The sequence below is a fragment of the Jaculus jaculus genome, chromosome 23, assembly GCF_020740685.1.
Source record: "Jaculus jaculus isolate mJacJac1 chromosome 23, mJacJac1.mat.Y.cur, whole genome shotgun sequence".
Lineage (NCBI taxonomy): Eukaryota > Metazoa > Chordata > Mammalia > Rodentia > Dipodidae > Jaculus > Jaculus jaculus.
Window position 1 is genome coordinate 3,819,680 of NC_059124.1, and position 24,870 is coordinate 3,844,549.

General features: G+C 38.7%; 1 protein-coding gene across 1 annotated transcript in view; it reads right to left on the minus strand.

The window, feature by feature from the left end:
- Window positions 1-1,245: 1,245 nt before the first annotated feature.
- The window catches only part of LOC101596010 (zinc finger protein 585B-like), a 39,424-nt gene continuing 15,799 nt past the window's right edge, over window positions 1,246-24,870 (minus strand). Inside the window, exons 3-6 of the mRNA XM_045139639.1 lie at window positions 10,986-11,112; window positions 7,756-7,848; window positions 2,027-5,047; window positions 1,246-1,945 (exon numbers count right to left, since the gene is read on the minus strand). Of these exons, the coding sequence (XP_044995574.1) occupies window positions 1,857-1,945; window positions 2,027-5,047; window positions 7,756-7,848; window positions 10,986-11,112 (3,330 nt within the window). The 3' untranslated portion in view covers window positions 1,246-1,856. The remainder of the gene's footprint in view (window positions 1,946-2,026; window positions 5,048-7,755; window positions 7,849-10,985; window positions 11,113-24,870) is intronic.

Here is a 24,870-nt window from a genome sequence, read left to right on the forward strand (position 1 = left end):
AATTAATATAAAAAAATGAAGAAAAGTAAGAAACAGCTAGAGCACTATATGGTAAGAGCTTGGTGGGCTGGGGGAGTGTCCTCCAGCAGGCTATATATGCTCTGACTCAGCATTCTATATATGGTGCTGTTTCTTCTATAACTCCAATTCATGGGTCCAGGAGTCAAGGGGTGGAAATGGGAATGGTCCCACTTACCATCACCTTAAGTGACCCATTATCTAAATTTTTGTTTCCTGCTCCCACAACCTTACACTCTGCTGGCCTAGAGGTCTTGGTTCCAAAATGGGGAGTCCTTTTGCCAGGAGGCACAAAGAACATTCCACTGAACTGGAAGCTAAGACTTCCCCCTGGCCACTTCCTGTTCCTGATGCCCTTCACAGGCTAAGAAAGGAGTTACAGTGGTAGCACAGGTGACTGGTCCAGACTACCAGGGAGAAATTGGGCTGCTCCTCCACAATGGAGGTAAGTAAGAGTGTGTCTGGAGTGCAGGAGATCCTTCAGGGCATCTCTTGGTGTTACCATGCCTTGTTATCAAAGTCAATGGACAACTGCAACAATCCAATCAAAGCAGTGTGATAAATAGTCCAGATCCTTCAGGAATGAAGGTATGGGTCATTCCTCCAGGTAAAGAACCAAGACCTGCTGAGGTGAGGTGCTTTCTGAAGATGGAGGAAACAGAATGGGTAGTAGAAGACAGTTACAAATACCAGCTAAGGCCACATGACCAGCTACAAAAATGAGGACTGTAATTGCCATGAGTGTTTCTGTCCTACCTTGTTAAGAGTGTTTGTACATATCTACACCAATATTAATGTTAACGCTTTTATTCTTCTTGTATTTCTCTACTAGATGTAAATTGATCCTCAGCACCCACATAAAAAGCTGGGTATAGCCATGTATGTCAGCAACCTCAGTCCTGGGACAGGCCAAGAAAGCAGGATATCGTGGCTTACTGTTTAGTCAGTTGGGCTAGAATAAGGTGGACACTTCAGGTTTAGTGAGAGATTCTGTCTCAAGGCAATAAGGCAGAAGAGCAATAGAGGAAAGTAAACATGCACCCCAGGTTTCTGCAAATGTGTGTACAGTCTTCATGCACCTGTATATACATGCATGCCCCACACTAAATCACAAAAATATACCACACTACATACACCAAAGAGAGAGTCAACCTCCCCAAACAACACACAAGAAGAGGAGGAGAAGGAACAGGGGAATGAAGAGAAGGACATGATGGAAGACAAGGAGAAGATGATAGCTTTGTTCTTTATTTGCAAGATATCTCACTTGTATAAGTTCTCACATGTATGACTTGCAGTGAAATTTTCCTTTGCATTCTTTATACTCACAGGGCTCCTAAGCAAATTTTCAGTAGATAACCCTTTTACATTTATTACACCCATATGACTCAACTGAACGAGCTCCTGGTGTACAGTGACTTGTGACTTGAAGAAAGCTTTGCTGCATTAAACACATTCTTATGGGTTATCATCAGTATGGATTCTCTGGTATATAGTTAAGTTTGACTTCCAGAAGAAAGCTTTTTCACATTCATTACATTAATATGGCTTCGCAACTCTGTTTTGTGATGAATGATAAGGTGTAACTTCCACAAGAGAGTTTTCACATATTTTTTCAGCTTCCCAACTGTGTAAATATGCTGATGTATGGTGAGTGCTGACTTGAAGAAGAAAGCTTTACAACATTCATTACATTCCTACCCAAATGTGGTGTGGTGTGATATCCAGAAGAAAGATTTCTCACATCTATTGCATGCATATGTTTTTGCACCTGTGTAAATTTTCTGATGTGAAGTAACTCAAAAGCTCTCCTACACTCATTATATTTACACAGTTTCTCACTTATATGTCTTCATTGATGAATGAATGATGAATAACTTATGGTAGAGAGTTTCTTCATATTCATTACATCCGTATGGTTTCTCACCTGTATGTGTTCTCTGATGAGTGGTAAGTTATGATTTACAAGAGAAACTTGCCTCACATTCATGAGATCCCTATGGTTTACCTGTATGTGTTCTCTGATGAATGATGAGGTGTGACTTCTGAGAGAAACATTTCTTACATTCATTACATCCATATGGTTCCTCACCTGTATGTGTTCTCTGGTGCATGATAAGGTGAGACTTAAAAGAGAAACCTTTCTTACATTCATTACATCCATATGGTTTCTCACCTGTATGTGTTCTCTGATGAGTAGTGAGGCATGACTTAAGAGAAAACGCTTTCCCACATTCATTACATCCATATGGTTTCTCACCTGTATGTGTTCTCTGGTGCATGATAAGGTGAGACTTAAAAGAGAAACCTTTCTTACATTCATTACATCCATATGGTTTCTCACCTGTATGTGTTCTCTGATGAGTAGTGAGGCTTGACTTAAGAGAAAACGCTTTCCCACATTCATTACATCCATAAGGCTTCTCACCTGTATGTGTTCTCTGATGACTGATAAGGTGTGATTTATTAGAGAAAGCCTTCTCACATTCGTTACATCCATATGGTTTCTCACCTGTATGTGTTCTCTGGTGCATGATAAGGTGAGAATTAAAAGAGAAACCTTTCTTACATTCATTACATCCATATGGTTTCTCACCTGTATGTGTTCTCTGATGAGTAGTGAGGAGTGACTTACGAGAAAACGCTTTCCCACATTCATTACATCCATATGGTTTCTGACCTGTATGTATTCTCTGATGGATGGTGAGTTGTGACTTAGAAATGAAACCTTTCCCACATTTATTACATTCATATGGTTTCTCACCTGTATGTGTTCTCTGATGAGTAGTGAGGTGTGACTTATGAGAGAAAGCTTTCTCACATTCATTACATTCATATGGCTTCTCACCTGTATGTGTTCTCTGATGACTGATGAGGTGTGATTTATTAGAGAAAGCTTTCTCACATTCATTACATCCATATGGTTTCTCACCTGTATGTGTTCTCTGATGACTAGTGAGGCGTGACTTAAGAGAAAACGCTTTCCCACATTCATTACATCCATATGGTTTCTCACCTGTATGTATTGTCTGATGGATGGTGAGATGTGACTTAGAAATGAAACCTTTCCCACATTCATTACATTCATATGGCTTCTCACCTGTATGTGTTCTCTGATGACTGATAAGTTGTGATTTATTAGAGAAAGCTTTCTCACATTCATTACATCCATATGGTTTCTCACCTGTATGTGTTCTCTGATGAGTAGTGAGGCGTGACTTAAGAGAAAACGCTTTCCCACATTCATTACATCCATATGGCTTCTCACCTGTATGTATTCTCTGATGGATGGTGAGTTGTGACTTAGAAATGAAACCTTTCCCACATTCATTACACTCATATGGTTTCTCACCTGTATGTGTTCTCTGATGACTGATAAGGAGTGATTTATTAGAGAAAGCTTTCTCACATTCATTACATGCATATGGTTTCTCACCTGTATGTATTCTCTGATGGATGGTGAGTTGTGACTTAGAAATGAAACCTTTCCCACATTTATTACATTCATATGGTTTCTCACCTGTATGTGTTCTCTGATGAGTAGTGAGGTGTGCCTTATGAGAGAAAGCTTTCTCACATTCATTACATTCATATGGCTTCTCACCTGTATGTGTTCTCTGATGACTGATAAGTTGTGATTTATTAGAGAAAGCTTTCTCACATTCATTACATCCATATGGTTTCTCACCTGTATGTGTTCTCTGATGAGTAGTGAGGCGTGACTTAAGAGAAAACGCTTTCCCACATTCATTACATTCATATGGTTTCTCACCTGTATGTATTGTCTGATGGATGGTGAGATGTGACTTAGAAATGAATCCTTTCCCACATTCATTACATTCATATGGCTTCTCACCTGTATGTGTTCTCTGATGACTGATAAGTTGTGATTTATTAGAGAAAGCTTTCTCACATTCATTACATCCATATGGTTTCTCACCTGTATGTGTTCTCTGATGAGTAGTGAGGCGTGACTTAAGAGAAAACGCTTTCCCACATTCATTACATCCATATGGCTTCTCACCTGTATGTATTCTCTGATGGATGGTGAGTTGGGACTTAGAAATGAAACCTTTCCTACATTTATTACATTCATATGGTTTCTCACCTGTATGTGTTCTCTGATGACTGATAAGGAGTGATTTATTAGAGAAAGCTTTCTCACATTCATTACATTCATATGGTTTCTTACCTGTGTGAGTTTTCTGATGCACATTGAATGCTGACTTACTGCAGTAAGCTTTCCCACATTCATTACATGCATATGGTTTCTCACCTGTGTGCGTTCTCTGATGTATAATGAAGGATGACTTAGTCAAGAACATTCTCCCACATCTATGACATTTATAGGGTCTCCCTCCTACATGAGTTCTGTGATACACAGTAAAGTCTGACTGCTGGTAAAAACTTTTCCGAAATTCATACAGTTTCTCACCTGTATGTGTTGTCTGATGAATGTAGAATTGTGACTTATGAGAGAAAGCTTTCCCACATTCATATGGTTTTTCATCTTTATGGGTTCTCTGATGAATGGTGAGATGTGACTTCTGAAAGAAAGTTTTCTCACATCTATTACATGCATATGGCTTCCCATCTGTGTGAGTTTTCTGATGCACACTTAGTTGTGATTTAGAGAAGAAAGCATTTCCACATCCATTGCATTCATACAGTTTGTCACCCAAATGAGTTCTCTGATTAGTGAGACCTGACTTCTTCAGAAAAGTATTCCCATGTTCATTACATTCAGGTGGCCTCTCACCTGTATGGGTTCTCTGATGAATGGTGAAATTGGTCTTCTTCAGAAAAGCATCCCCACAGCCATATGGCTTCCCAACTGTATGAGTTCTCTGGTGAAGAGTGAGTTGTGACTTCCCGAAGACAGATTTCTCACATCCATCACCTTCATATGGTTTCTCACATCTCTGAGCATTCTGATGAGTGGGATGTAACTTGTTACAGACAAATTTCTGGAATTGTTTATATTCATGAGGGTTTGTATAGTAGATACTCACTTGAGGTTTTAGTTCTGCTATGGAAGGAAAAAGAAACGTTTATACACAATAGGGCCTTGACTTACAAGTGCTTCCAATATTTGGACACATACTTTTGTAAGATGTCTCACAACAATTATATTAATACTATTTTACTCTTATATTTACTAAATTTAATCTTGGTACAGATGAATACCCCATGCAAATTATACTTGGTGGATTGTTCCTTCCTATGAGAGATGTTTTAAACAATTAAGTGCAAACAAAATTACAGATTTCCTATATTCACTCAATTTACTGAAGGTCTCTTGATTGTGAAGCGTCTCCATGTGAGAATAACATTGACATCTGGGGTTCCCTTTTGGAGGGGGGTTGAGGTAGGGTTCTACTTTAGCCATCATTGATATACAAGTTATTTACATAGTCTCAAGGTTGCCTCAAACTCATTGCAATACTCTTACATGTACCTTCCAAGTGTTGGTATGAAAGGTGTGAGCCACTAAACCTGGCTGGGGATACTTTTAATGTGACCTCAAGAGCAATTTATCTAACTTTTCTGAAGACATTGGAAGATTTTTAATCTAATTTGAATTTAAGTTTCAGTGTGATAACCTAGTGGCAAATGGTCTGTTTTTTTTTTTTTTGACATTGGAAAATGGGGAAGAAAGTGGGCTGGAGACGTGGCTTAGTGGTTAGGCATTTGCCTGCAAAGCCAAAGTACCCAGGTTTGATTCCCTAGGACCGATATAAGCCAGATGCACAAGGGGCACATGTGTCTGGAGTTCGTCTGCAGTGGCTAGAGGGCCATTGTGTCTGTCTCTTCTCTCTCTCTCTCTCTCTCTCTCTCTCTCTCTCTCTCTCCTTGCAAATAAATTTTTTAAACAATTTTAAAAAGCAAAAAACCCTCCAGAAAAGACTTCAAGGGACAAAAAGCAAACAAACCACACTAAAATGTGAAAGCAAAATAAGAAAAATAGTAAGTAAAATATAGGTAAGAAAACTAAAATTCAAACATAAAAGACATCAGCATATGGAACAAAGAGAAAACAAACAATGTAGGAAAATACGTGAAAAACCCACACAAAGAAATTGGAGAATCCCTATAGCCATGTTCACTAATACTGGAAATTCAGAGACTGGGAGGCATAATTGTGGTTTTAGCTGCAGGCTAATATAGTTACTCCAATTGTTAATGTATGCTCGATGATGAGTGGACACATGAGAAACATCAATGACAGGGCTGTATTCATGTAAGAAAGATGCTTGCATACAAGTCACTCATTGCTGACCATCAATAACCTTTTCAGATGATGGGACTAGGAAAAATTTTGCTCACTATCAAGGCCCCACAATTCTTAGAGATACAGGCAAACGTGCAATGCATCTTCCATGTGGGTCAGACAATGAAATATCAGAGACAACCAGGACTCATGTAGCTACTTTTCAAGCTTTGCTTATTCAACAAAGAAACAACCACATGATAAGTGAAAGAATGGAGAATTCAGCCATGTGGTCAACCTGGATTCATACTTTCCAGTTGCACATGACAGCTAAATCTGGAAAGCTATGATAAAAGTCTGGAAAAAAAAAACCAACATGGTAAGTATAAGCTTAGTATTCTCCTTCTTTGTATCGATAAGCAATATGAATGAATCTTTACCATTATGGGTGATGCCACCAAACCCTCCATATCTTGAGTTCCCTAAGGTTATCATTTTTCAGTGATTCTAAACCCAACTTTGTCAGATTTCACTACTACATCTTGTGTCTGACACACAGAAACATTCCGTGTGTCTATGGCCTCTCAGAATTGTGGTTTTTCCTTGGTTCCTGGTTTAAAAAGTAGATGATGTCTTCCAGCACTCCAAGGTAGTTTGGCAAATTGATGCAACTTCTCTAAGGCAAGTTACATGTTATAGATTGAGTCACAGTCAAACAGAACTATTCTTTGAATTTACCACTTGTCAGAGACAGATTTCTACTAATATCAAATATAATAAGATTTTGGCACAAGAGCTTTTAGTACTGCCACTCTGATCTTGCACTTGTGGCTTTGTATTGTGTTTTCATCTGGGAGATGAGAATGGATAATTTCTTTTTCACTGAACTCTCATTCAATTTTCTTGCCTTTAAGATGTCTCTACTCCTCTTTTTCAATCACTGGCACACTTCCTCTCTTTCAAATATGCAATATTCCTTGTCAACTTCAGTCTACTCATGGAAATTGTAGCATGGAGAAAATTTCTAGTCTCTTATCTTACATTGGAATCTCTGATCCTCTCCTTTCTCATTTCCTTTTAAATTCCAAAGGTGACTACAACAATTATTATGGTAAATATTAAGTTTACCGTCCTGATTTCAACTTCCTATCACCATTGTAAGCATGGTCACCATCACTGAATTGTGCACTTAAATACATACTTTCCTTCCTTAAACTGTTTCTTGTCAGCATATTATCATAACAAGTTGAAAGCAGTAGCACTTATCACAAAACATGGATAAATGGCAATTCAGATGCAAAATCTAATGTAATATTTTCCAAGGAAAATTATAAAGGCAATGGTACAAACAGGGTTATGGGTGGATATGGACAAAGTGCTTTGAAAACTACAGAAAACATATGTCTGATTCATAGTCACAGAAGTATTTAGGACTTTAATAGAAGGTGATAAAGAGAAGTTAGCACAATTATTCCCAAAGACGACTTATCTCAGTGACCTTCTTTCCCCAGTTTGTATTCACTTGCCTGGATGCCTCTGAGCTGAGCTTTCTGGTACACTACATGGTGCATATCCTTGCTCTAACTTGAAGATCAACTCTGGTTTGCTCATACAGTGTCCTGCAAACGGGAAATAATGGACAAATTTTGCAAATACATTAAATCAGGAGGACTCATGGAAGATGATGATTCCATTTCTAGAACTTTGCTCTACGTGGTGAACTAAAAAGCTTCCTTAGAGAAGGTCTACCCTCATGAGGTTTTCTGACTGGAATATCACCCTCAGGTGACATTAGCCAACATGAAGTGTAAGAAATGATTTAAAAATAAAAATTAAATGAAGATAATGAGGGAATATAAGAAAATCAGAAAGAATGTTGAAGACATTTTTGACAGGTAGAAGACAGATAGAGTTGTCATAGAAAAGAATGGACAAGAAAGACTGCTAAGACCTCAATAAAAGAATGAATAAAAAAAATGACACAAGACAGCAAATTTGATAAGGCAGACAAAAAATTACAAAATGACAGATTTAAAAACAGCTCAGGCAAATTAAAGAACTGGAAATAATATAAGTGCTATTTGATTCATTTGAACTCAAAAAAGTGAACATTTCTAATAATTATATTCAAGAGTGAACCAAATTAAAAACAAACAAAAAAAATAGTTTCCATGAAAGAATTTTCTATTATAGGAAAGGGATTGACACAGAGGTTCTACTATCTCATGAAAACCATAATATATTTGACTAAAACATTCTTCCGTCCCAATATATTCAAACTAGAAAAATGCTAATAAAACAGGGAATTCTAATGATTTCAACAAAAAGGCCAAAAATAGCCATTGAAAAAACACCCATTATTGGACCAGGTGAATTATCAACTGAAAACTCACATCTGAGCATTATACTGATTTTTGAAACTAGTCACAAAAAACAAATTACAAGACCAGTATCTTCAGTGCAAAAAGGTGATAAAGTTCTCAACGAAACAGGAAGTAAAGAAGGGCATATAAAATTATTACAAACTTGGGCTCAGCAAATAATTGTGGTTCCCATGTAAGCATGAGGGCCTGTGGGTATATGAAACTGCCTGAGTTCAAAACTCCAGATCCCATGTAAGACAGCTGTGCAAGCCCATGTACACCCGTTACCCTTGGCCTGCAGGGGAACAGAGAACCAAGAATCTTTGCAGCACTACAAGTTCTGGAATCAGTAAAAGGAGACTCTGTCTTAAAAGAAAAAACTGGTGAAAGAGTGACAGTGAAGGTCATCAGATGTCCATCCTGGTCACTGCAGATGAGTGACGCCTACCAGAGGCGAGTGCATGGGGCATTCAACAAAATAAAGACACTCTCTCCCCCACTCTTCTACAATGACTACTGTAGTGTGAAGGCTAAAAGGTACCTTAGTTTTACAGGAGTTATCTGACATGCATGAGGCCCTATGTTCAATTAAAAGCACCTAAAGATGAAAAAAGGATGAACTCTTAGCCTAGGATATAAGATGAGGGCAATAAACAATGCATTTCCAAATCACAATGGAGACTAGAATAGTTTGTGTGTAGACCAAATGACTATACACAGGAAGAGAGAAATGGAGCCAGGTGCAGTGACATATTCCTTACCCCTATCACTGAGGACCCTGAGGTATGAAAATCACTGTAGTCTGAGGCGAGCCTGGGCTCTAGAGTGACTTCTTGGATAATCCAGGCCCTATTAATACCCTATCTGAATAAGCAACAACAAAAATGTCTGAGATGAAGAGATGTCTCAGAAGTTAAGGTGCTTGCCTGTGATGCCTAAGGACTCAGGTTCAACTCTTCAGATCCCACATGAACCATATAAACAAGGAGATGCAAGTGTGCAAGGCCACATATGTGAAATTGATGATACATGTGTCTGGAGTTTGATTGAATGGCTGGAAGCCCTGGTGTGCCAAATCATTCATTTTCTCTCTTTCTCTCTCTCTCTCTCTCTCTCTCTCTCTCTCTCTCTCTCTCTCTCTCTCTCTCTCTCTCTCGCCCATAAGAAATACAAAAATAAAATAAAATAATTAAAGAGATCAAATCTTTATGAAACTAGCCTTTGTTCTCTAATAAAGATGGAATTGTTGATTTTCTCCCTTAGGGCTATTAAATCATTTCATAATTGAATATTTCATTTCTTCCCAGAATAGTCATAGGATATAAATTAAATATGACAGGAACGAAAAGAAAAATCATGCATGTTCTCATTACACTTACAAAGTTCAAATTGACTTAATAGAGATACAGAATAAAACAATAAGACATTTGTAGTGTTTTGAGTCAGGTGTCCCCTACGAACTTATGTATTCTGAAGGCTAGGTCCTCAGCTGAAAATTGAATTGTTGGGGGCAGGCTTATGGGTGTTACAACTAGCGTCCACCTGCTGCTGTTTGGCATACTCTCCTATTGCTAATGTCTACCTGATGGTTGCTAGATGTTATTCAACTTTCATTCATCCCATAATTTCCCCCTGTAATCATGGAGTTCCCTATAGTATGTAAGCAATAAAATAAAGTAAAATAAAATAAAATAAAATAAAATAAAATAAAACCAAAAAACCTATTTCCTCCCACAAGCTAGATTTGGTCGAGTCCTCTTTGACAGCTATGTGAAGCTGCCTGCAGAAACAGGTAATTAGAATATAGAAAAGGAGTAGAAGGAAAAGGGATGGAGAGGGTATGGTTGAAATTAGCTGGGTGAGCCAGGTGTGGTGGCACATGCCTTTAATCCCAGCACTAGAAGGCAGAAGTACGATGATAGATATGAGTTTGTGGCCACCCTGAGACTACTTAGTGAATTTCAGGTCATCCTGGGCTAGAGTGAGATGCTACCTTGAAAATCAAATAAATAAATTAACAAGAAAAAACTGACTGCATTTGGAGGGAATAATTTCTTATATTCTAAAGTACTGAGTGCATTTGGAGGGAATAATTTCTTATATTCTAAAGTACAGTAGTAACTATGCACCTGGCAACAAATTAGAATTTCAAAACAGCTGCAAAAATTGTTAATTGTTCCCCATATAAGTAATAGGTGACCTGACAGACTCTAGTCATTACATATGTGAACAGCAAAGCTGCACAGTTGTATATAATGTGTCCAATGCTAATGTGTCAATTAAAAATCACAACATCAAATTATTAAAAGTTAGCAGTGATATCTATACTCATGAATGTAAAGGAAAGTAATTGAAGTCATTGCTACTAAGAGTTTCAAGGGAATGAAACTTACCCAAGCACACCAGGCTGTTGTAGTTTTCTAGCATCACATCCCTATAAAGAGTTTGCTGAACAATATCAAGGTATTGCCATTCTTGCCAGGAGAAATCCACAGCTATATCTTCAAATGACACCAACTCCTATAATGAGATACTTTTCTTCAATATAAGACCATATGAATAGGAACATAAAAGAAGACTTCAAGCTGGGCATGGTGACACATGCTTTTAATTCCAGCACTCTGGAGGCAGAGGTAGGAGTATTGCCTTGAGTTTGAGGCCACCATGAGACTACATAGTGATATGCAGGTTAGCCTGGGCTGAAGAGAGACACTCCATTGAAAAGACAAAGAAAAGAAAAGAAAACAGGGTTCATTCATTTATCTTAGCAAGTAATTACAAAAAAGTACAGCTGATTCATATGCTGCATCTTAGGAGAAGAGTCAAAATATCTTACCAGTGGCTTACTGTGATAATTGAATAAAAAATCATTATAGATTGTGTGTGCGTGTGTGTGTGTGTGTGTGTGTGTGTGTGTGTGTGTGTGATGACACTAGAAAGAAAATGCATAGGTTGGGGCTGGCACCATAACATTCTACATTGTATCTAGAAAATGTAAAGCCATGAGTTACATTTCCAACACTGATAGTAGAACAGGAAGTATTCTTAATGTGTGGATCAAGACTCCATATGGAGTTTAATAAATTGAAGTAGGAATCATGGAAAATATGGCAAAACTCAGAGGACTCTGAACAACGACGAGATATTAATTCAGAATCAAATATGTAATAAAAAATGAACCCAGGGTGTTTCTGGCACCAATTCTGCATGTTGTGACAGGTACTTTACTGCAGTAGTTAATTTTATTGCACCCTCTATTTGGAACACATACACACATGCACACATGCACGCACACACACTGCACTGTGTATGCCATGAAGCCATGCAAGTACAATCCAATGAATACACACAACTTGAAATACCTTCACTCAAACATATGGCACAAATACCAGTGTTTATATAGAGAACATGGATATATCTATTCTCATAGAACCATACTACCAGACAAAAGGTTTTTAAGATTTCGTACCATTAGTTTCCAACATTTAAATATCAAATTGGTATAGAATTGAACTGTGTTCTTAGGTAATCAAATGCATCTATCAGTGTACAAACCTGCTTTCACCTTTAAAAAGAACTCAGGGAGCTCCAGGTCATATAATGCTAGCCATATTTTGACCCATGCTTCAGCCAACCATTCCAGTAAACTCTTATCAAGTATTTTTAACTGTGTGAGCTTCATTAGTAAATGATCACTCTCTGAACAATTAGGCCATATTGATAATTGAAGCCTGAACTACTTTCATATTTCTTTGCCCATCATCCCATACACTGAATATATTCACCCACAGATATATTTCATATTTATGCTTGAGTGAGTAGCAAAACTCAGGATGCTCTTAAGAAGAGAGTATCATACATCTTCACTAGTCACATATTCTACCTGCTAACTCTCATTATAGGTCTACAGGCAAAGTACTGAGTACTGGGTGCTGAGGAATATCAGTATTGTGCTACTTAGGATAGTCTTCATGTAAGGTCATTTCCAATTTCAGATTGAAGAGGCAAAGGCAGAGACAGCAATACTACAGGGGTTGGAGATATAATTGTCCCTATGTATGGGAAAGCCACATCCTTAGGCAAAATAAGCCCACCAGAATGTGACAGTTCAATGTCCTTCATGTTACCATGGTCTTCCCACAAATCTCCATCTCAAGTTACAGGATCTCACTGTTGCAATCAGGACCCATATTAGAACTGCCATGATTCCACCAGACTGGAACTTGACATTGCATAGTAAGTTAGACATTGTATGATGAGGGGTTTGGGTTAGTTCTTGACAATCTCAGCCTTATGATTCCAGGAAAGAAGACTCTAGGACACAGTCATAGATATTTTGATCTTTTAGGTACACATGGAGAATGGAAATTTTATCTGTATATGCTTATATACTTTCTCTAAAGATGCTAGAAGCAACCTGACAATCTCATTATATTATTTACTTTTCACAAATATTACAAAGTTTTAATTGTAAAATAACTAAATTCCTTACTCCTTACAAGAGGAAAATGAGGAAGATCAAATACACAGTTATCTAAAAACCTCACAGCATGAATTATCAGTGCTCTTCATATCACCAGGAGAGTTCTTTGGTGGTGCTGGTGTTGGACAGGCAGTTGCACTTAACAATGAATCCACTTAGGAAATTCAACCTTTTAATTTTCTTTCTCTAGAACCACTTCTGATAATCCAATCAATGTAAGTCAGTATTATGTCAAGGAACAGAAATGAAAGAATGCATATGTATATTACAATGGGGATTTATGAGTAGATGATTACCTTTTCACTGCTGTTTAAAAAAAAAAAAAAAAACACCCGCCGGGCGTGGTGGCGCACGCCTTTAATCCCAGCACTCGGGAGGCAGAGGTAGGAGGATCGCCATGAGTTCAAGGCCACCCTGAGATGACAGAGTTAATTTCAGGTCAGCCTGGACCAGAGTGAGACCTTACCTTGAAAAACCAAAAAAAAAAAAAAAAAAAACCAAAAAAAAAAACAAAAAAAAAACACCCATTCTGAAGCAGCTCATGGGAGAAAAGGGCATATTTTAGCTTAAAATTCCAAGGGGAAACTTCATGATGGTAAAGGAAAGCATGTCTTGATCAGAGGCTAAAAACCACCTCCCGGCCCAACATCTGATGGTCAACAGCAGCCGCAGCAGACTAAGCTTGCCCCCAACAGCACAATTCCCCAGCAAGGCTCCACCTACAAACTGCCATCAAAAGTGGGTCAAGCATTCAGAACATATGAATTTAGGGGGGACAACTAAATCCAATCCGCTATGTTAATATATCTGTCAGCCATAAACTGTTGACCATGCATGATGTAAAATGCAGGGTATTCAATGGCACTTTGAAAGTCCCCATAGTTGGCTGGCAGGGAATGACGTGGAGTGAGTAGGCCAGATCCCTGCTTCCCCGCTATTCCTAGTTCCCTGGTCTGGGTTCTCTGTAGCAGAGGCTGTGCAGATGGGCGCAGGAGCATGGAGTGAATGGGCCAGATCCCTGCTTCCCGGCTATTCTTGGTTCCCTGGTCTGGGTTCTCTCTAGCAGAGGGTGTGCAGATGGGCACGGGAGCATGGACTGAATGGGCCAGATCCCTGCTTCCTGGCTCCTACCAGTTTCCTGGTCTGGGTTGCCCTGGGTTGGATGGAGTGCAGGCAAGTGTGGAGTGAAGTGAGTAGGCCAGATTCCAGCTTCCTGGTTCCTCTCAGTGCCCTGGAAGCCTAGACCCCTTGTGGGCTGTGGAATCAGGCCTTTTGCTCTGATAGCCTGACTGGCCACTGGGTACAAACATCCCTGCTCACCTGAGTCAGTGGGTAAATAGGACCAAAACTTGCTTCATACTCAATAAACTAGAGTCTTCTTATAATGGGTGGACCATAATCAAAAAAGCCAACAAAAGTCAGAAAACAGATTTCCACCAAGGATGCCTAGTCCCACAATGGAAGCCTCAAATGGAAACAAAGAAATCAACAGAAATTCAAACCAAAATAAAAACACAACAACCAATGACACCCTGATCAAAACAATTGCTAAACTGGAAGCAAACCATCAAAGAATCAATAATTATATCAATGAAATTGAACAGAATTGTCTCTTAGCATATTCAGCTTTCATCAGTAGGCTTAACTTGACTGGAGAAAACATTAGTACCCTCAAAAGAGATTGAAGGTGAGTCAAAAAATGGAAGATCTCAACAACCTATTAAGCTTAATGAAGACTTGGTCAAATGTAAGAGTGACTTCCAAGAAGCATAAAGAAAGTCAGAACTCCAACTGATATCATACCTCAAAAAGAGATGGACATGATGTTTTAAAATAACACAACAGAAAATAAAAATCAAATAAAACTTATTAAAAAAAACCTCTCTAGAACCCACCAGAAACAGAGTACTCATGTGGAAGACAGAAACTCTGACCTGGAAGATAAGACAGAAGAAAATGATCAAATGGCCAAAAATTACACAAAGCTCAAAGAATCAGGTGAAAAGAATATGAGGGAACTGTGAGATACCTTGAAACGAACAAACATCCGGATAACGGGTGTACCAGAAGGAGAGGAAATTCAGATGAGAGGCGTAGAGAACATATTCAACAGAATTATTGAAGAAAAATTTACATATATCATAATTGACTATGATAAACAGACATTTAGGCATACAAAGCTCAAGAGCATGACATATATGTTTGTTTGTTTGTTTTTTCTTTCAAAAAGTGTATTTGTGAATTGACCTGTTCCTGGGTCTCCAACTCCTGGTTTCCCTGCTCCACGGGGTCATGTACAGGGTGGATAGGCTGGAGCTCCTGCCTTTCCCCCACCTCCCACTTCTGTGGTCCTGGTACTCCTGCTGCTGGCTTGGGGTTGCCTGGGCCCTGCATGTGTGCTGCAGAAAAGAGGCTTTTCCTCTGGCTTTGTAACTGAAATAAACGAATTGAAGGTGAGTCCACAAATAGAGCATCTCAATATCCAGTTGATTAAGATTAATGAAGAAGTAATCAAATGCAAGAATGAATTCCAGGAAGCACCAAGAAAACCAGACCTTGAACTGAAATCTTACCTCAAAATAGAGATAGACAAAATGCAAAATAACACTACAGAAAAATAAATAAATAAATAAAGCTTTTAAAAACCTCTTTAAAGCCCCTCACATGGATACTCATGTAGAAGACTGCTGGAAGACAAGACAGAAGAAATTGACCAGGAATGCAAAAACTTTCCTAAGTTCTTTGCAAAGAGAATATAAGGGAAATATGGTACAACCTATAGTGGTCAAAATTCAGATCAGGGTATACCAAAATGGGATGAAATCCAGGCCAGAGAACACATTCAACATAATTATTGAAGAAAATTTTCCTAATCTTGCAAAAGAGAGGCCCATCCAGACACAAGATGCTTACAGAACACCAAATGTACAGGACCAAAGAAGAATCTCTTCAACATCATAGTTAAAACAAGTAACAATGAAAACAAAGTGCGATTGCTAAAATCACCAAGAGAGAAATAGCTCACTACATACAAAAAGGCAATTCCATCAGAATTACCTCAGATTTCTCAGTGGAAACCCTGTAAACCAGAAGGTCCTGGAATGTAACACTTCACAGTCTCAAAAACTATGGCTTCCAACCCAAAGAACTTTAGCCAGCAAAAGTATCACTCATAATATATGCTAAAAAGAAAACTTTCCAGGAAAAGATTCAGCGAGTCAGCTTTATGATTATGTGAACACAAAGCCAAACCTACAGAGAACACTTCAGGGAATTGTGCTTGGTGTTATCTGACCTTGAATCTAGTAGTGTTTATTTGATGACGTTGGGAGCACCCATATTAGGTGCACATATGTTTAGAATTGTAATGTCATAAAAAAATTGTAATGTCTTCCCCCTGAATTTTTCCTTTAATCAATATAAAGTGACCTTCTTTATCTTTCCTCACTTATGTTGGTTTGAAGTCTATCCTGTCAGAAATAGCAACACCTGCTTGATTCCTAGGCCCATTTGGTTGAAATACCATTTTCCATCCTTTCACCCAAAAACAATGCCTGTCTTTCATGGAGAAATGAGTTTCTTGGAGGTAACAAATAGAAAGATCCTTCCTTTTAATTCAATCTGCAAGCCTGTATCTTTTGGTTGGGGCATTGAGGCCATTGACATTAAGAGTTATTATTGAAATGTATGTATTTGTACTTGTCTTTCTTCTTGTTTTGTAGTGCTTTTCCCCCTTTACTCTCCTGTATACATCATTCCAAGCCCTTCTGGCTTGTAAAGTTTGTGTTGAGTAATCTTCTGTCATCTTGAAAGGCTTGCCTTTGTATGTGACTAGATTTTTCTAACTGCTTTCAATATACTTTCTTTGGTTTGTGTGTTTGGTTTAATTTCTTTTTATTTATTTCATTTATTTATTTAGGTTTTTGGAGGTAGGGTCTTGCTCTAGCCCAGGCTGACCTGGAATTCACTCACTTTGTAGTCTCAGGGTGGCCTCGAATTCACAGTGATCCTTCTACCTTCCTTTGTGATTGTCTCTGAGGTACAGAAGATTGGAGAATTACCAGTGTTCATACTGATCATGTAGGCACAATAGATTTATTTTTTTAAGACTATACCTCAAAGTAGGAGCTAATTAGGGGCACGTGATCAAAGAATACCTCAGAGAAGTTTTAAAGAGAGCAGAAATAACTATTGCCCTGATGGCAAGAAATTTACAATTTGCAAGGATGGAATTTATTTTCCGTCTTCAAACCTACAAAACCTAGATCTAAAAGGAGATGTGGCATCAGTGTTTGTTTGACTGATAGTTTAGTTTTGTGCCATGTACTTATGGAAGAAATATATAAAACAAATTTTATAAACATATGAGAAAGTATTTTTTATAATTTCAATGCTAGAAAATAAAAAGCCAAATTGTTATCTAGATAAGGAACAGAAAGTTTCCTTTTTAGTTTTTAGTTTTTTTTAAAAAAAAAGTTTAAAGAGGTAGCGACCCTGCTACCCAGAAGTGGGGTGAAGATCAACAAGGGGACCCTGTGAGGGCACCTGGAACCACTGGAGCTGTAAGTGCAGACCCCCCAGAATACATGGACTGAGGCCGGCTCCCTGGTGCTCAGAGAAGAGGGCCGTGTGGTTTAAATGTAAAATGTCCCTGTTCCCTCATGTGTTTGTGTCTTAGCATCCCAGTTAATCTTCAGCTGGTGGAGCCTTTGGGATGTGGGCTCGTTAACAAAAATGACAACTCTAGAAATGTTTTTTTCAATTTCTGCCTGCTTGAGACATGGCCCAGCTGCTTTTGTTTTTTACTTCTCACCTGTCAAGTGCAGCAGCCAGTGATGATAAAATAAAAGAAATGGAAACGGGGCAAATTCAAAGCACTGTGTATGCCTGCAGTTTCAGGAATGCTATGTCCGTCAAGTCGTAGACAAAGTAGACTCGCGTTTCTGTCTGTATAGCTGGGATTATGGCACAAGTTTGAACCTGATTGCCTTTATCCGCTATGGTTATTAAGTAGAATGGTGACAGCCTGTCACTACATTCATTCATTGGGACTTTTACCTTGCCTGCCTCTTAGAGGACATTGGAATTTAGCTAAGCACACTTTCAAAGGAGAAAAGTAAATGAGTACCTCCTCTCCTCATTATATGTAAACGCTCAACATTCAAGTTAAAAGATTTGGATAATGCTGCACATAAAGAGTCTTCCTAACTCTCATAAAGCTGGGCCTGGTGAGATCAGGTTTTGTCCGCCTGCAATGTGTGGGAGATGACTAAGAGAACTTTTGCCAGGCAGAGGAGGGAGGATGGGTGCGTTCCCGTCCTAAGTTGGAGTTTTGGCTTACCTCAGAACTGTGGGCTGGTTGTGGGGTGACGTGGAGGAAGTGTCACCAGGTGTAGAAGCAGGGACAGTGCTATGGGCTTTGACAGACCTCTCGCTCAAGGCTGTAATGCATGAGAGAACTGCTTGGTGGGGTATCAAGACACAGTCTTTGTTCCATCATTTCCCACTCACTGCTTTGATTGGTTAGTTTAGTGACTCCTGACTTTTCCTCCTACAACTGTCATGTATTTCACTGTGCCTGTATTCCTCAAACCAGAATTCAGTCCTTGATACTTGTCAGTTTGAGAAGCCAGTGAGCAGAGACAGGTATTCAATGTTAAAATTGCTGTATTCAGAGAATTGGCAATTTCGTAGAACAGAGGATTATTCTCCTAGAAATTTCTTGTATACTATCATTAGCTAACAGATTAAATACAGGAGAGGAAACAAAGGCAGTTATTCAAGCTTTAGTCTTGATACTCTGGTCAGTGTTATTTCCAAGGTTTATGCCATTGGTGTGTTTATCTTCTCTTTATGCCCTCTTTTTCCCATGTAGGGAGGAATTCGCATACACCAAGGCCAGTGAGTCTTGCGTTTCTCTAAATATCTATTTTGATTATATCTATTTATTGATTTTATTTATTTGACAGCAAGAGAGAAAAAGGCAGATAGGCACGCCAGGGCCTTCAGCCACTGTAAATGAGCTCCAGAAGTGCCACCTTCTGCACTTGGCTTACATGGGTCCTGGGGAGTTGAACCTAGGTCCTTTGGCTTTGCAGACAAATGCCTTAACCTCTAAGCCATCTCTCCAGCCCTGCTTTGACTATATCTAGATAAAAAGTTAACGCAGGATAAACCATTACCAGCGTGTATATGCTGGGCTGCTTATCATGTATATTTCACTATCTTTCCTCTATTACTCTTACCAGCATGACATGATATGATGGGGACCCCAACCCACTCTAAGCCCTAAAATCTTTCCCCATAATGGCCTAGATTCTCTTGCCTGGACCATTAGACTGGGGTTATGACCTCCCCACCCGTCTTAAGATAGTTCCTTGATGTCCACTTAACAGTAGATTAGCTCCAGCCCTGACTTATTCAAAGCCAAAGGCACAGCATGTGTCTCACGTCCAACCCATACTTCACTTTTCCCTGAACTGCTCTGGCCTTCCCAGAAAAAATAGCATCAAGGGTGTTGCTTTGTTTCAGCCCAGAAGGAATAAGTTGGCTTCCTCCAAAGCCTTGTTACCCAAGCAGGGTGACTTTTACCACTCAGTGGGAATTTTGTAATGTCAGAGGTCATTTTTGATTATTTTATTGTGGGTTGGGCACACACTGTCACACCTGACTTTGTGGAGGACAGGAATGCTGCTGAGCCTGCTGCAATGAGCAGGTCGACCTCACAACGACATAATGTGACTCAACATGTCAATAGGGCAGACAAAATGTCAACTGCAATGGCATGGAGGTGTGAAGCAACCTGAAACTCATGGGGGAAATATGTGCTAATTTTTCATTTTCTTGTTTTACTCTTGTGCTGCTGGGGATGATACATATGGATATAAAACCATAGCTCTCACCTCAAAATGAAGAAGAGGTACTTTACTTTGCAGCCAAGTATGAGTGATGATGGTCTAGAAATACAGCTTTAGGTTATGCCAAATAAGATGTTTCAATGAAGTAAAATTTACAAAATGGGTTTCTGTTTTGTTTGGCTTCTTAAGGCAGGTCTCCCTGGAGCCCACGTTGATCTGAAACTCATTCTGTGAACTAAACTGGCCCTGAACTCAGCTATCTTCCTATTGCAGACTTCTGTGTGCTGTGATTAAAGATGTGAAGCACCCTACATGGCTAACAGAATGTCCATAGCAATACAACCAAGAAAGTTATAAATCAAGGCAGTTTTAAGTCTATTCATGGAAACATCAAGTGTGTGCAAAGCAGAGAAGTCTCAGCTATAGACCTCATATGTTTTGTGATGCCATCCTTAAGCCTATGGGTGTGCAGAGCTTAACACAACTGTTTGAACATTTCCATAAAAATATTACTTGGTAATTCACTAAGTTAGGTCAAACACATAGGTGAGCAATTCATGTCTATTTATGTGAACAAAGATCACCCAATATAATTTTGTTCTAAACCTGTGACTAATTTTGTTCCAAACCTGTGCATGTCCAGCTTTCCACAGTGCAGACTTTCTAAGTGATCAATTAGCTATGTAGAATGCTTAACACAGGGATGCCCTCCCATCCCCCCGGGAACATGTTCAGAAATCCAGGGCCTCACATACTGCAGGTAGATAAGGGCTCCACCACTGAGCTGCACCGTCGGCCTGGATGCACGATTTGAATGGCTGATCTGGTGAAGTGTGTGAATCCTGGATGTGAAGCAAGGCCAGAGAGAGGCAAGGCGTGGCTGACAAGGGAGCCAAGAAGACATTCCAAAAGTTACGATTTAAAAGGCTGGCTGGCCATTGCTCTTTATGACACTGAGGTGGGTCTGGGAAGCAGAGTTGCGGTAGCACTTGACCTGTGTGCACAAGGGCCTGACTTCCTTCTGGGAAACACAAAACACAAAAATGTTGTTCTCTAGATGTTGTTCCTAAGTTTACCAAGCTTTAAAACAATAATCCACCTGTAAGTTCAAAAGATATATTGTAGAATGTTTACAGAAGCCTGAAGCCACATATTGTACCTAAAAATTTAACTATGTTTTCCTAATATGCACAGGATTCATTTAATTGGTTGTCACAGTGAGAGATTGACAACTAATAAAAAAATTACAGAAATAAGCTGTGATTAACAATTAAGAAACTGAGTGTGGTGAATTACATCAATGCCAGCATTTGGAAACCTGCAGCACGAAGGTCACAGTGAGTTCCAGGCCAGCCTGGGCTAGAATGAGACTCTGCTTCATAACACTATCCCTCCTCACAAGGAACTGACTCATAAGAAACAACAGATGTGCAAGAATAGCTACTCAGTGGTATTTGTTGTTCACACTAGATTCCTGGGCTGAGGGTGTGGTTCAGTGGTTTGCCTAGCATAAATTCATTCCCAGCACTGCAAGAGGGAGTTTAATGCCTTCTGTTTTCATCCACATGGGACCTGAGCCATTCTGAGTGTCAAAGAAGGTAGACACGTGAACAAAATGACTGCTGTGAATGACATGTGCAGGACTGGAGAATGACTCCAAGGCACTTGGTTGTCTATGGATAAAATGGCCACACAAGTCTATAAACCAAAATTGACTATGATTTTAGAGGACTTAATTGAGTGTACTTGCATGAGGATAAATACTGTAGGCTTGCCTCTTTTAGACAGTTTCAGTTAGGGACAGAGTCTAAGAGAGAGAACCAGAAGGTGCCCCTCCATCCTGGCCGGGACGGAACTCCTGGCAAGAACAGAACTCTTCTCTGATCTAGATTCATCTACAGCAGGTGCAGTGACCCCTGCAGCCCACAGTCTAGCATGCTACCTACACCAGCGGCTCACTACCTAGTAATGATTTCCTATCTAAAACAGTTTTGAAAATATTTAAATCGGGCTGGAGAGATGGCTTAGCGGTTAAGCGCTTGCCTGTGAAGCCTGAGGACCCTGGTTCGAGGCTCGGTTCCCCAGGACCCACATTAGCCAGATGCACAAGGGGGCGCACATGTCTGGAGTTCGTTTGCAGTGGCTGGAAGCCCTGCCATGCCCATTCTCTCTCTCTCACTCTCTACCTCTTTCCCTCTCTGTCACTGTCAAATAAATAAATAAACAAAAACAATTTATAAAAAAAATGAGAGAAAATATTTAAATCTATCCCATTTTTAAATAATCATGAATAACAAATATTAGACAAAAACTGATTTATGATCTATTCCTCTAAAATAATGTGCCTTAAACTTCTTTTATTACCTTACTTGGAATTGATTTCTTATTTAGATTAATATATAAGCATCAAATATAAATTTTTAGCTAATGTGCTTCTCAAAAATCTTTATTCTACATTTGAATTTCATAATAATAATTTACAGAAGTACAATCCCCAAAATTGGTAATGTTCAGAATCTGGATAAGCTTTTTTGTACATAATAAAAGTTGCTTTGTTTTTAAGTCTAACTTTTTAAAATTTTTACAGAGAAACTTAAACTCATAGTTGTGGCATCCTTATAAAATGCTACTCTATTTGTGTTTATTTTTCAACACATTTTTAAAGTTTTAACTCATGCAACTTAAACAAAACACTGTCATATGAAAGGCTTTCTGTCTTTATGTTCTAAGCTTTGTGTTTTATTTCTAATAACACATGTGTTTAAGTGTCTAGGCTTAAGATTAAAGACTGTTGCATCTTATAAAAAGTAAGCAAACTGATAGTCTAATTTAAAAGTAACAATGGTCCATCTAAATAAAAACTATAAAGTGTTTGGTTTTTACCTAATATACCATTAGATATTGTATATGAACATATGCATAATTATATTATAAATAAGTACTGTCTACCTGTGCTTATGTTTCAAAATGTTGACGTAGCTTGATGTTATTTTATATTTATATAAAAATGGCCATATAAATTGAAACTTTTGAGTTCAGACTCACTTTAAATCATAATACACTTAAATTTTTAGATAAAATCGCTCATGTAGTTAACCAGGCTTGATCATTGTTCTATGTAACTCATTATCTGAGATCTGATTTCACTAGATGGCTCACAAAGCCCCTTTTGCTTTCAAAACTATGCTGAATTTCAGGGAGACATCTCCCCCCCAGGGTGCAGCTTTGTCTTTATTAAAAAGTTGTCCATTTCTAATCTGTATCCATTTTATGCGTGTGTCTTGCCCTATTGCTACAGCTAAGCTTTCCAGTACTATATTAACTAAGAGTGGGGAAACTGGACACCCTTGTCTTGTTCCTGATTTTGGAAAAGCTTTATGTTTTTTGCCATTTAGCATTATGTTGGCTGTTGGTTTGTCATAAATAGACCTAATTATGTTGAGATATGTTCCTTCTATTCCCAGTTGCTGTAGGGCTTTTACCATGAAGGGATGTTGGATTTTGCCAAATGGACTTTCTACATATAGTGAGAAGGTCCTGTGATTTTGTCCTTCAGCCCATTTATGTAGTATATTACACTTACTGACTTGCATATATTGAACCACCCCTGCATCTCTGGGATAAAGCCTACTTGGTTGGGGTGAATGATCTTTTCGATATATTCTTGTATTCTGTTTGCCAATATTTTGTTCAGAATTACACATACTAGTTCAAACCCCACTTTACTTTAGTGCACAGTTCCACCCCTCCCATCTGCATGCACGACACAGTAACAGTAGTGAAAGTAAATGAGGCACTTCGTGGCAACCACAGCCATCGTTATGAACATATTGCACAAATTTTGGTTTAGCTATTCTTGATTTAATTTTCCTAAGTCATACGAAGCAAGGAAATCATCCATTTCTTTCAGATTTTCAAACTTACAGGCATATATATTATTAAAGTATGTTCTTATGATTTTCTGAATTTCTTTGGTATCTGTTGTCATGGTGCCTTTTCATGTCTAATTTTATTAATCTTTGTCTCTTCCCTCTCTTCTGGTCAGATTTGCTAAGGGTTTATCAATCCTGTTTATTCTTTCAAAGAACCAACTCTGCTTCACTGGTTCTTTCTATTGTTTTTTTTGTTTTGTTTTGTTTTGTTTTGTTTTGGTTTGGTTTCTAAGTCATTAACTTCTGCCCTAATCTTTATTATTACTTCCATATACTGATTTTTGGTTTGCTTTGTTCTTTTTCTAAGGCCTTAAGGTACAGCATTAAATTTTTTACTTATGAAAACTCTTAATTTCTTAATATAGGCACTAAGAGCTGTAAGTTTCCCCCTTAGGACTGCCTTCATTGTATCCCAAAGGCTTTAGTATGTTATGTTCTTATCATTATTTGATACCATGAATTTATTGATTTCCTTATTGATTTCTTCAATTCATCCCTCAATAGTGTAATGAAGATGTTGTACATTTATACAACTTAATTCCATTCAGTGGTAATGGCCTAAACATGGTCCGGGGAAGAGATTGAGTAACAGGATTGTAGGGGGAGGGGTAATCAAAATTCAGGATATTGTGAATAAGCCACATGATAACCTATTTCTCTGGATAATGGCACACCCACAAGCCACAGACTGTTACTAGAAAAATTTCAGGGCCAAGGATAGGATACCATCCAGTGAGTTGTTGGCCAGGGAGGCCCCTGATGCCAACAAAACATCATGGACATTGCCAAGGCTCTTCGTTTCCCACTAGGAATAGATGATAAGACCTGATTGCAGGTGACTCCCTATGCCTGGGCTGTAAAGTCACTGAGAAATCAAAATGAGGCTGAGCTAAGATCCTTTTCCCGGTAGACCAGCTGACAGAAAGCTGCAGTGCATGCAGCCTTATGGGAGACAGAAGCCATCAGTGTGAAAAAAGTGGACACTGCAAGCCTCAAGTTTGGCCTG